Below are 12,935 nucleotides of genomic sequence, written 5' to 3'. Positions count from 1 at the left end.
TGAGCTCCCAAGAAGGACCCAGGCTGCAGCTGAGGCTGGCCAGGGTGAGTTCTCCTTGCCTCCCCCGGACCTTAAAGTCGGATTTTAAGAATAAATACATGAACCATGCGAAAGCGCATAGCCAACCCTTAGCAATGCTTGGGCAATGGGACATCAAGTCTTGAGCGAGGACAAGGGTCTCCGGGAGCCTGAGTGACATCTCTTCCCGACACTGCCAGGCCCTGTCTGGCCTCAGGCTGTCCCCAGGACTGAGCAGCCGCTGCAGAGCAGGTACCATGGGATTCTCCCCCCACCTCTGGCCCAATCTCACACCGCCCTGGATAGGGCCCCCACCAGGAGGAAGGATTTGCCTCCCCCAGGCCCGGAATCGGGCCCTTGGTGGGGGCTGAGATGTCCCCAGCGGCCTGCGCCTTCCTCAAGACTTTTTGTCCGCCAGGTCCTGTCTGGCCTATCCGGTGCCCCTCTGGACTTCCTCTGCCACCAGAATTCAGGGCAGCGCCTGGTTCTTGCCTGTCCGTGTCATTCATAAGCCACGGGGGACTTCTGGCCGCCGCCGCCGCGTTCGTGCACCGAGGGCATGGAGGTGCTGGGCGGAAGGAAAGGGGGCGCAGGCCTCTGGCGCCCGAGGTCGGAGGTGCGCTCAAGTTCCGACAGCCGGGGAGGTGGGCGGGCAGGGGGACGACCCCCGTGCTAACCCCGCAAGAGCCTGGGCGTCCAGAGCTGTGGGAGTGGCGCCGCGGCCCCCAGCGGCTGGCTCGGGGGCGCGGGGAAAGGCCCGGGCGAGGGGAGCCCAGCTAGGTCCGCGGCGGCCGCCGGAGGGGCTCCTGTTCGCCCCCACGGGCGGGCTGGCGGTCGGCCTCGCTGCGAAAGCTCCGAAGTGTTGGACTTTGAGTCAGTTCCCCGCCGCGGGAAGGGTCCGCACGCGCACACCCGCGACGCCGCAAGCACTGGGACCCGGAACCCAGCGCTCCCGGCCCGCGCCCGCCCCGGCGCACTCCTGTGCGGCCCGCGCCGCCCAGCGCCGCGTGACCGCCCATTCCTCCCGGGACCCCCAGCGCCCCGGCCACACCTACCCGAGCCCCGCCCCGCGGTGAAACTCCGCCGTGGCCTGCGGGTGGGCGGGCGGGCGGCAGTCGCGTCGCCCCCACCCCGCGCAGCCTTCACCTTGCCGGCATTGGCTCACCCACACGGGGCTGGGGGTTTGGAGCGGATTTGTTTTTTTAAACATTTTCCAGCAGACCACATCCCCGCCCCCCCGCTGGCTGTCCCCCGCCCCCCGCACATATACCCTGCACACACGCACGCACACACACACACACACACACTCGGCGCGCATAGACACACGCTCCCTCCTTCCGCGCTCTACCCCTCGCCCGCCCGCCCGCCGCGCACGCAGCCGGCCCCGGCTCCCGGCGCCCCGCGCCCCGCGCCCCGCCACCGCCGCCGCCGAGCAAAGCCGGGCTGGGCTTGGAGCTGCTCATGGAGAAAGTGCCAGGCGAGATGGAGATCGAGCGCAGGGAGCGGAGCGAGGAGCTGTCCGAGGCGGAGAGGAAGGCGGTGCAGGCTATGTGGGCCCGGCTCTATGCCAACTGCGAGGACGTGGGGGTGGCCATCCTGGTGAGGTAGGTGTATCGCCCGGCCCGGCCGGGCCCTGGGCAGGGAGGGCGGCAGCGGCTCCGGGCAGAGGCGGGCTGGGCCCGGGTCCGAGCTCCAGCGCCACCTCCCCAGCCGCGAATGGGGCCGGTCCGAGGTCGGCGGGGCAGGCGGCGTGGGGCGCCTTGGGGTGAACGAAGCCTGGGTTGAGCCTTCCCTGGCTCCGGCGCGGTGCTCACCAGGATCTAGGAACCAGATGCAGGAGAGCACCTCGGTCCCCCTCCTCTCCCCGGCCTCAGAACTCGTTGCTCGGCCAGCGACCCCAGACACCCAGCCAAGCTGTCAGACACACACATTTTTCTGGCCTTTCAAAGGGAGTAGCAGGGGCTCCCCATTTTAGAGATGGGAAAACCGAGGCTCAGCCAAGAAAGGGGACAAAGAGGAGCAGACCCCTGTCTCCAGCTCAGCCGCTTGCCGGATTCAAAGCTTCTTGGAAGAACAGAGAGCAAAGAGCAGAGGTTGAGAAAGAGGAGAGCGCGGGGGTCCAGTGTTCCCAGCTTGCCCCCTTCCTGCTGGAGGGGACGGGCCAGCAGGAGCTCCCAGGGCAGGCACAGGTGAGTGGAGAAGCAAACAGTCCCCTAGGATGCAATCCCTGCTGAGTTTGGAGGGTGAGGGGAAGAAGAGAGAAGCTTCAGGAGACAGGGCCTAACCCTAAAACCTCCCACCTAGGGAGGAAATGCAGTGGCTTGGGCTTAGGAGTCATTCAGGCACCACATGCCCCGAGAGACCCACAAACACAGAGCGCCCCGTTCTTCACACACCTAGGCTTACAGCACACACACCATCCTCATAGAGGTGATGTGTCCAAGCCTCGAAAGCTAATCACTGACTCTAGCTACAAATCCATGCTCTCTGCCCACACGTGCTGGTCCCTGGGGGTGCAGGCGGAGGAGGCCCAGACCATGCTCACCGTCAAGCCCCTCTTCGTGGCAGAGGAAAGCGCTCAAATCTAGGACAGAGCAGGGCAGCCTTGTCATGTGCAGACGGGGTGAAGCCTCGCTCTGGAAGGGCAGCTTTAGTGCATCCCTGACTCCCAGGCGTGCTCCATCTCCAGCTGCCTCTCCCTGTGGCCTCTCCCAAGCCTGGGACCTACCCAGCTCCACCGTGATATGCCCTGATTCCAACTCAGAAGCAGATTTTGGAGGAAAAAGAGCAGGAAGCACTTCTAAGGAGTTAGAGGAGCGCTCCTGAGGATGGGGCAGCTATCTCAGCAGCCCCCAAGCCCAGAAACACAGCCAGGAGTGGCAGGAAGCTAAGAGGGACATTGGGATACTAGGACCTCAGACGCTCGGAAACACCAATCCCCACAGGTGCTGGCACCCGCAGAAGCACACAGTGGGTAGCAGGGCCGCAGACGTGCCAGACTGCCTCCTCGGAGGGTGCCGTCAGCCGTGTGTCAGCACCTGCAGCCCACCGGCCTTGCATGCATCTGGCACACTCATGGGTCACCAAGAAGAAGCGAGGCAGGGTCCTCAGGACCTTGGAGGTTTTGTGTCCCAACCCCTGCCATGTACCTGTGCGGATACGTGGAGGAAGTGCTCACCATCCACATCTCGGGACACCATTGAACCTCCCCAGGAAGGGGACCCAGGTAGGGCAGATGCCAAGGGAGAAACGAAACACCAAGGCCAGGGCCGTGTCTGGGCAGTCTGAGTTTTCAGCAAGGATTTCTTTCTCTACACCCCTCTTCCAGTTCCCCACTCCTGTCTCTTAGAGGGGCCTGGGCCTGGGCTGGGGGAGGTCATTACCAATGCACTCAGTGCCCAGAGTAACCCCTCACCACTCCGACTCCACTTCTGTGTGGACTAGAGCCCAGCCCCAGGACAGCCTGGCCCAGCTTTGTCTCAGCCACTCCCCACAGGGCCTTGCTTTCCTTTTGCTCTCCTCCTGTCTGTGTCCAGGGCCTGGTCAGTGGGGGAAGGGGAGGAAAGGGGGATAAGGGCTCCTGAAGGTCCCTCCTCAGATCCTGGGCCCATCAGTCTTGACACAGCGCCCCGTCTTCCCACACACAACATACACATCCTCAAGGTCGAGGCCCCAGCTGCAGCCCTCTGGGCAGCACTCTCACCTCTGCCCTCCCCACTGCGCCAGGCCAGCGCCCTCAGCCCTTATGAGCCCTGCAGGGCCGGAAGGAGGCAGCTGCGCTTCCACACCCCCAACCTGGAGAAGTTGCCACGTTGGTGGGGGTGGAGGAGGCGTTGCTTTCGGAGCCTGAGGCAGACCCCACACTTCCATTCCCTGCCAGGCAGGAGACCAAGAGGGAACACCCACCCTCCCTCCTGGTTGTAACTCTGACACCTTCCTCCTCACACTCAGACAGGCCTATTTCAGGCTCTCTTGGAAGCCCAGATGCCTCTGGGAGCTGAGAAACTCCCCAGGGCTGGCTGTGGAGGCTCCTCCCTGGCAGCACAGGCTGAGACCAGGAGGGTCTCAGGTGGAAACACCGCAGAGCCAGGAGGAAGGAGCCAGGCACATTGGCCCCAGGGGCCAAAGAACCGTGGAGGGTCTGGGTGGGGGCTCCCTGAGACTGTCATTCCTCAGGGCCACAACCCGGTGGTGGGTGTTGAGGCAGGAGACACCTGGTTACCAGGCTATAATCCCCTGGCACAGCTGTCTCTCCAGGCAGTGTAGGGAAACTGTCAAAGCGGGCCTGCCTGGGCCCCTTCCTGGCACTGCCATCTACTTTGTTGGGCAATCTTGGACATCAATTCCTAATTCATAGGACGGGGATTAAAACAGTGCCTACCTCAGGAGAGAATTGCAAGGATTAGTGAGATCGTACAGTAAGTGCTCAATAAATGTTCCCTGTTGTTTCCTCATGAGTAAAATAGAGGTAATACCTGCTTAGCTGTGGCAATTAAATACAATAACAGGCCAGGCACAGTGGCTCACACCTGTAATCCCAGCACTTTGTGAGGCCGAGGCAGGCAGATCACCGGAGGTCAGGAGTTCGACACCAGCCTGGCCAGCATGGCGAAACCCCATCTCTACTAAAAACACAAAAATTAGCCGGGTGTGGTGGCGGGCACCTGTAATCCCAGCTAACTTGGGAGGCTGAGGCAGGAGAATCCCTTGAACCCAGGAGGCAGAGGTTGCAGTTAGCCAAGATTGCACCACTGCACTCCAGCCTGGGCAACAGAGTAAGATTCTGTCTCAAAAAAAAGAAAGAAAGAAAGAGAGAGAGAGAAAGAAAAAAGAGAAAGAAAGAAAGAAAGAGAAAGAAAGAAAGAAAAGAAAAGAAAGAAGAGAAAAAAGGTACAATAACATTGTAACACATCAGGCAAATATATATATCATTGTTATTATTTTGTGTCAGGGTCTTGCTCTGTCACCCAAGCTGGAGTACGGTGGCGCCATCATGGCTCATTGCAGCCTCCAATCCTGGGCTCCTGATGCGATCGGATCTTCCTGCTGCAGCCTCCCAAGTAGCTAGGACTACAGACGGGCACCACCACACCCAGCCAATTTTTTTCTTTTTTTCTGGAGACAGGATCTCACTATGTTGCCCAGGCTGGTCTCAAACTCCTGGCCTCAAGTGATCTTCCTGCCTTGGCCTCCCAAAGTTCTACAGGCATGAGCCACCACACCTGGCCTTTTATTATTATTATTATCATTATTTCTTTGGATTCAGGGTCTCACTCTGTCACCCAGGCTGGAGTGAAATGGCACAATCTTGGCTCCCTGCAGCCTTGGCCTCCCGGGTTCAAGTGATCCTCTCACTTTAGGCCCCTGAGTAGCTGGAATCAAAGGTGTGTGCCACCATATCTGGCTAATTTTTTGTATTTTGTGGAGACAGGGTTTGCCACATTGCCCGGGCTCGTCTCAAATGCCTGAGCTCAAACAATCCACCCGCCTCAGCCTCGTAAAGTGCTAGGATTACAGGCGTGAGCCACCCTGCCCGGCCATATCATTATTTTTTATTGCAATTGTAAAACCTCCAAGGTCTGAGATGCTAGTTTAAGTCCAAATTGGTTTTTTCACATTTGTCCCTCATTACAGTGCTTCTCCAGAAAATTCAATGTATTTTCAGACCCATTGCCTCACGTGTCCTCACCCGTGTATCCATGAAGCAGTGAGCGGTGGCCCTCCTCTCGCCCTTCTGCAAACAGGGAGCTTGTGAAGCGTTTTGCCCAAGGTCACAGTTGGCCTCTGAGAGGGGCCCTCCTGAGTCTCCACACAGACTGTGCCCTGGTCACTGTGCAAACTTCCCCCACCAATAGCAGTTCCACCACCAGCAGAGATGACCCGGCCAGATGCCCTCTCCGCATCTGTTCCAGCCCTCACATCTGAGACTCGACTCCTGGCCAAAGGGCTGCTTCCACAAATTATCAGCTCTCTCTGATCACAAAGGGGACACACGAAGGGGCAGAACAACCTGAAAGAACAGGTCCAGGACACTCCATACATTTTCTGGGGATTCACTTAAGTTATTTAAGTTCTGATTGAGTCCGTGCCCGTGTCTCACATGACATCCAGCCCCGACAGGGAGGGGAGGTGCAAAAGTCATTGTTGGCCGGGCGTGGTGGCTCACACCTGTAATCCCAGCACTTTGGGAGGCTGAGGCAGGCGGATCACCTGAGGTCAGGAATTCGAGACCAGCCTGGCCAACATGGTGAAACCCCGTCTCTACTAAAAATACAAAAAATTAGTTAGCTGGGCGTGGTGATGGTTGACTGTAGTCCCAGCTACTCAGGAAGCTGAGGCAAGAGAATCACTTGAACCCAGGAGGCAGAGGTTGCAGTGAGCCAAGATTGCACCACCGCACTCCAGCCTAGATGACAGAGTGAGACTCCATCTCAAAAAAAAAAAAAAAGCCATTGTCATTTTCCACACTGCAGGGCCCCAGCTAGGGCAGGGGGTCAGAGGGTGCGTGAGAGCCTTGGGATCCAGTCTGACACGCTGGAAGGAGGGCAGGGAGGGTCACCTGAGTGGTGCCAATGGCCTCGGGGGCAAAGTATTTTCCCTGGGTCAGCCTGCTCCAGGTAAGGCATGTCTGACACAGGAAAAGAGTAGTAGAAAGGAATGTGGCTCACCCGAGGAACATTTTCCCAACAGTAAGCAAGGCCGCTGAGCCAGGACAGGGATGATGCGAGTATAGTGGGGAATGTGGACATGAGTTTGAAGAAGTGGGTGGGGGACAGTTCACTAGTCTGGAATGCCCGGTGAAGGAGTTTCACTTTGGCAGACAATAGGGAGCCATTGAATGTTTTTGAGCATGAGCATGACTTCATGAAAGCAGTATTTTGGGAGAGTCAGAACAATTTCAGTTCAACTGGAGAGGATTTAATTTCAGATCAACTCATGATTCCAGAACCTGAGCTCTTACCCTCTTGGCTATGACTAGAGCAGGACTTGAAGGAGATGTAGAGTTTGGGAAGGAAGCAAGAAGCGAGGAAGACAGAGGTCTGGGAGAGGAAGCCACCAGCCTGAGCAAGCCTGGCAGATAGACGTGGCCAGACTTGGTAGGGGCGAGCCGGCTTGGCCAGAGCGAGGAGGGTCTATGCTGAGGTCTACAGATGGTAGTGAAAACAGTGACGGTGCGGGGGTGGGGGGCACTGGGGTCCACTTCTTCAGCCCCCACTATCCTGGCAGCTTCAGGGTGGGCCCGAGGCAGCCTCCAGCTTCAGCGACCACCCCTGTTCCTCTTGCCAGGTTCTTTGTGAACTTCCCCTCGGCCAAGCAGTACTTCAGCCAGTTCAAGCACATGGAGGATCCCCTGGAGATGGAGCGGAGCCCCCAGCTGCGGAAGCACGCCTGCCGAGTCATGGGGGCCCTCAACACTGTCGTGGAGAACCTGCACGACCCCGACAAGGTGTCCTCTGTGCTCGCCCTTGTGGGGAAAGCCCACGCCCTCAAGCACAAGGTGGAGCCCGTGTACTTCAAGGTATGCGCCCTGATCTGCTGCAGAGCCCCCACCGCCCACGTGTCATGGCCATCTGCAGCTCGCAGGCTCTGCGAGGGCTCTCTGGGGCAGCAGAGGTGATCCCCGGAGTGGTTGCGAGAGGGAGGGGCAGTGCCCGGCAGCAGGATGGAGGGGCTGGGTCCAGGGCAACCCTTGTCCTGAGAGCACCGGGTTCCCAAAGCTGCCAGACTATTGCGTTAGGAATGATCCTCTTGGCCACACTGGGGCGGAGGGGCCTGGGGGTTGTGGGACGCAGGGCGCCCAGGCATTCACTTCCCCTTCCTCCCTTTGCCCCCAGATCCTCTCTGGGGTCATTCTGGAGGTGGTCGCCGAGGAATTTGCCAATGACTTCCCACCTGAGACGCAGAGAGCCTGGGCCAAGCTGCGTGGCCTCATCTACAGCCACGTGACGGCTGCCTACAAGGAAGTGGGCTGGGTGCAGCAGGTCCCCAACGCTACCACGTGAGGAGGCGGGTGAGGGTGGGCTGGGCAGCCTCCCCGCCATGTCCTCTGCTGTCCCCGAGGTCTCCCATCTCTCCTGGGGCCCTGGGGCAGACCACCTGGGCAGGCACACTTGAGGCAGGCCAACCCTGGGGTCTGACATGTAAGAACAGGCATAACAGGAAAAGGCCTTCAAGATGGCTCCCCTGTGACTTCAGGCTGCGCAGAGCCATGAGCCCTAAGCAAAAATCCTCCCAAAGAGCCTTCCCCTTCCCTAGAGCCAGGGAGAGCTCAGAGCACCCAAAGCCACAGCTGCCCAGGCAGAGAGGTGCCAGAGGCTCCTGGCGGGAAGGTCAGATCATCAGGCTCAGAGGCAGCCCAGGTCAGCCCAGCCACTTCCTCCCTGGGTGCCAATCACAAGGGGCTGTTTTTTCATCTCATGCCGACCAGCGCTGCTAAATGCCCTCTTCCTCAATAGGGGTAGAGCCAGGAGGATCACCAGGACACATATACACACACACATATACCCCAGCCCACGAGGCAGCTACATGGGTGTCACTCACACGCACACGAGCAGGGAGATGTTTACTTCCAGGCTGACCTGGAGGCTGGGCTTCCAGTTCTGGGCCCAGGAGGTGGCTCAAGGAGGGTGGCCGGCCTCTGTGACTCCTGCTGACTCGGAGCGTGAGGGGAGGGCTAGCCCCCAGACGTGGCGGTTGGGAACACTCGGCCTCCCTGGGCCCCCAAGGGGAGGCTGACTCTGGGAGCTGAATGGAGAGGCGGAGGCAGGGCTGGAGTAGGAAGGAGCGAGAGGAGCGGAGGCGGGAATGGGAAGCAGAGGTCAGCCAGCAGCCCGGGACACGCGTGGTAGAGAAACATTCCCAGCAGTTTCCCATGGAAAAGGCGGCGTCTCCCGCCAGGCTCCGCACAGGCCCCCAAGACTGCCGGCCCTTCTGTTCACAGGCACAACTCCTGGAGGAGGTCCCCTGAGGGCAGCTGGGGACGCCAGGCCTCCTGCCCTTCCTGCTGCTGACCACACTGGCCCCGGGCTGGCTCCTGCTCCCCTCCCCGCTCTCCCGTCAGCACCACCCCAAGAGAGTGGAGTCCTCGGGAACTGCTGGCTGGAGCCAGGCTAACTCCAGATGTGCACAGCTGGGCCCTGGCCTGCCTGAGACCTGGGAGTCAATGGGAAACAAGCAGATGTTGGCCCACCAGAGGAGGGCACTGGCAGGGTGTGGAGAGCTGTGGTTGCCCCCTCACCCCCCACCAGCTGTCACCCAGAGGGTCCAGGCAAAAGACAGGGGAAGAGGAGGGGAGGGGGCTTGCTTGCGCTCCCACCTCTCTCCCCAGGCAGGCTCTGCTGCCAAAGATGAGTTTGTTTACAGCCAAGACACAAGACTTCCTGCTTCCAGAGAAAAGGGCTTTTTTACAAGGGCCAAGAGGGACTGGAAAGAGAGCTGGCTGGGCGCGAGCCCCAGTGAATCAGAAACACATGGCCCAAGTTCCCCAGCACGCTGCCCGTCCTGCCCTCCCCACCCTGCCCTAGGGACTGAGATCTCTCCAAACCCCAAACATTTTGAAACGGCCGAAGTCTCCTCCTCCGCCCACTTCTGCTCCTTGTGGACTGAATGGAGATGGGCTACCGTGGAAACTGGCATCCCATGGGGGTTAGCTCCCAGCTGTCAAGTGGTGGGGTGGTCCCCTCATCCCTTTACATCCTCTAGCCCACCCCTAGTGTCCCTGGCCTGAGCCTGCAGAGCCTCCCTGCTGCCAGGGTCCCCATGGGCTCGAGGGCAGGACGGAGTTACAGAGCAGAGTCCTAGAAGGCCCTCGCCCAACTTCTCTTATCAGGGAAGCAGGGGTGGGCCAGGCGCCACTGTTTATTGAGCCGTCTCTGCTCCAGGGTGTGCGCCTTTGCGTGGGTGGGGGGGTGGGGGGGGGCGCAATGATTGCAGCGGGGGCTGTGTGTACCGAGAATACGAGAATACAGATGGGTGGCCCGAGGAGGGACGAGACAGGCCCGACAGAATGCGCCACGTTTCAGAATTAATGGAAAAAGAGCTCACATTGGTATTGTGCTTTGCAGTTTGTGAAACACTTTTTTACCCAGTTTATGTCACGAGACAGACCACATTTTAGAGAAAAAGATCCGGAGCTCCCATGGGCCAGTAGACTTGCCTGAGATCACACAGCACGTTCGTAGCAGGACAGAGACTAGAACTTGGGTCTCACGGTTGCTTTCAACTGCACTGTGCCAGATCTCTTGTTAGGAAGTGAGCCTCGCCAGCCCCAGGTCCTCCCCCTTTCCTCCGAGGGTCCTTCCCTGCCTCTGGTAACGTATGTCCTTCCCTTCCTATCTCGTCCACAGCCCACCGGCCACACTGCCCTCTTCGGGGCCGTAGGACCCCTCCCTCCATCCCCGTCCCTGGCAGCACCTTGAGCAGAAGGCCGAGTTCTGAAGACCCTCCTTGACGCTCCATTTCTGGGTGCCAAGGAAGCTGGAGGAATCCCTGACTCAACTTCCCCGAAGGAGGCCTCTGTGGCGGCCACGGTCCCCCCCTGGAGCTGCCGGGAGGCGGCACTGGCTGCCTGGATGCTGACCCCAGCGCGGCGGGCAGGGTGGAGGACCCTTCCTCCTCGCAGAGTGGGGCCCACTCTTCTTAGCTTTTCTACTCACTGTTAGAGAGAGACCTAGCTGAGCAGCTGGCAGGAAGCGGGACAGGTCTAGGAGTCCCTTAGGGAATAAACCAGCCCCGTTTCTATCAGCCCAGCCAGCATGCAGGTCTCCACATCACCATCTAGAGTATCACGCACACATCTACCATATATACAGATATATTCTATATACGAGCTATATATAAATATATATATACATATATATATACACACGTACATATCTAGAATGTGTATCCGCGGGGCCCAGAAGCCTCGGTTTGGCCCACCTGTGAGTGGGGCAGGGAGGGTTTCCGGTTGTGCAGAGAACAGAGTGTTCTGGCAAAGAGGAAATCCCACAGCAGCGCAGAGGACCTGGGCCTGGAGGGGCAGGGCTGGGGCAACCCGGCTTGGCGGCAAAGCCCAGCCCCTTCTCAGACCAGCTCCCCACATTCCTGAATTCCACTTCCAGGCAGAAAGGAATGGGCTCCCCCTACTCCCTCAGAGGAACTGACTCACCAACTGCCCTAGAATGGGCAGGGGCAGAGCGAAGTTCTGGATGGGATGACTGCACTGGGGGAGGGGCCTCAGTCCAGAAACCTCGACCGCCAGCTCCACCTGGCTTGGCCACCAGGGCAGCCCCGGGGGATACGGGCTGCTGGGCAGCAGGTCGGCGGGACCACACGCCTGGGTCTCACCCTCAGCTCCGAGGGCCGAGGGCTTTCCCCACCCCACCCTCCTCCTGGCCGGCAGTCGGCCCTGTCTATTCATCTGCGTCAGGCTTGCCAGGGGGGCCCCCCATGTGTGCCCCTTGGTCACGTGTGTCGTCTTCAAGGATGTGTTGCTGCTGTGGCTGCTATGCCTGTGTCCCCTCCTGGCCCATCCTCATCTTCATCTGTGTAACTGCCTGTCCTCCTTTTCTAGTTTCTGATGTTTGTACCCAGACCCAGCTGTGTCATTAAACAGACCTGTTCTTCCTGTACCTGTGCACACTCGTGCAGTCTCTTCCTGCCACCTGCCCTCACCTCTGTCCCCCATCCCTGGTTCTGGACTCAGGCCTTTTTCTTGAAAGTCCTCCCCCGTCCCACACCAAAGGCGCCCCATCGCCCGTCCCACACCAAAGGCGCCCCATCGCCCGTCCCACACCAAAGGCGCCCCATCCCCCGTCCCACACCAAGGGCGCCCCATCCCCCGTCCCACACCAAGGGCGCCCCATCCCCCGTCCCACACCAAGGGCGCCCCATCCCTCGTCCCACACCAAGGGCGACCCATCCCCTGTGTCTCACCTTTGGCTCCCCCTGGGTTCTCTCTAAATTGGGGATTAAGATTGCTGTGGGTTCCTCACCTGGTTCATCAGGAACACAGGGCTGGAAACTGGAACTGGGGTTTTGTGGGGGTTGGGGGAGGTCAGCCTTGTTAAAAGGTCAGGAGGCAAGGCCGGGCACGGTGCCTCACACCTGTAATCCCAGCACTTTGGGAGTCCGAGGCGGGCAGATCACTTGAGGTCAGGAGATCAAGACCATCCTGGCCAACATGGTGAAACCGCATCGCTGCTAAAAATACAAAAATTAGCCAGACGTGGTGGCGCGCGCCTGTAGTCCCGCTACTCAAGAGGCTGAGGCAGGAGAATCACTTGAACCCAGGAGGAGGAGGTTGCAGTGAGCCGAGATCGTGCCACTGCACTCCAGCCTGGGTGACAGAACAACACTCAGTCTCAAAAAAAACAAAAACATGTCCCGGTGTGGTGGCTGATGCCTGTAATCCCAGCACTTTGGGAGGCCGAGGCGGGCAGATCACGAGGTCAGGAGATCGAAACCATCCTGGCTAACACTGTGAAACCCTGTCTCTACTAAAAATACAAAAAATTAGCCGGGCGTAGTGGCGGGCGCCTGTAGTCCCAGCTACTCAGGAGGCTGAGGCAGGAGAATGGCGTGAACCCAGGAGGTGGAGCTTGTAGTGAGCCAAGATCTGGCCGCTGCACTCCAGCCTGGGCGACAGAGTGAGACTCTGTCTCAAAAAAAAAAAAAAGAGTCAGGAGGTTTTTAAGATTTGGTTCTGGAAATCTCCTCCCAGCAAGGGTACAATAGGGATGAAGGAATCAGAGGCGAGATATCCAGACAGAAGGCAGAAGGGCCCTGTTTGTCCCAGTGCTTTAGTGATAGAGCCAAGGATTGAACCTTGAACCTTGACCCTTGACCTTCTTTTCTTTTTTTTTTTTTTTTTTTTTGAGACGGAGTTTCGCTATTGTTGCTCAGGCTGGAGTGCAATGGCACAATCTCAGCTCACC

At 59.1% G+C, this 12,935-nt stretch overlaps 1 protein-coding gene across 2 annotated transcripts; it reads left to right on the top strand.

Annotated features, from left to right (window-relative positions):
- Positions 1-1,087: 1,087 nt before the first annotated feature.
- CYGB (cytoglobin) lies at positions 1,088-11,630 on the top strand. Of its 2 annotated transcripts, none has more exons than XM_054456451.2 (4): positions 1,088-1,622; positions 7,306-7,537; positions 7,854-8,017; positions 10,365-11,630. In XM_054456451.2, exons 1-4 carry the CDS (start codon positions 1,480-1,482, stop codon positions 10,396-10,398), a joined length of 573 nt encoding a protein of 190 aa, XP_054312426.1. In that variant the 5' UTR covers positions 1,088-1,479; the 3' UTR covers positions 10,399-11,630. The 2 variants fall into 2 exon arrangements, with proteins under 2 accessions (XP_054312426.1, XP_054312425.1); XM_054456450.2 differs by lacking the exon at positions 10,365-11,630 and adding an exon at positions 8,960-10,073 and having other exon boundaries at positions 1,109-1,622.
- The last annotated feature ends 1,305 nt before the right edge of the window (positions 11,631-12,935 follow it).

Source organism: Pongo pygmaeus, chromosome 19 (assembly GCF_028885625.2).
Source record: "Pongo pygmaeus isolate AG05252 chromosome 19, NHGRI_mPonPyg2-v2.0_pri, whole genome shotgun sequence".
Taxonomy (NCBI): domain Eukaryota; kingdom Metazoa; phylum Chordata; class Mammalia; order Primates; family Hominidae; genus Pongo; species Pongo pygmaeus.
This window is presented reverse-complemented; position numbering and strand designations above follow the sequence as displayed.

Bases quoted from the DNA above. Each gene is read 5' to 3' on its own strand.
- CYGB (XM_054456450.2), top strand. From the start codon at position 1,480: ATGGAGAAAGTGCCAGGCGAGATGGAGATCGAGCGCAGGGAGCGGAGC. The intron at 7,538-7,853 runs GTATGCGCCCTG...CTTTGCCCCCAG, and splicing joins TGGAGCCCGTGTACTTCAAG to ATCCTCTCTGGGGTCATTCT. The intron at 8,018-8,959 runs GTGAGGAGGCGG...TTCTGTTCACAG, and splicing joins CAGGTCCCCAACGCTACCAC to GCACAACTCCTGGAGGAGGT.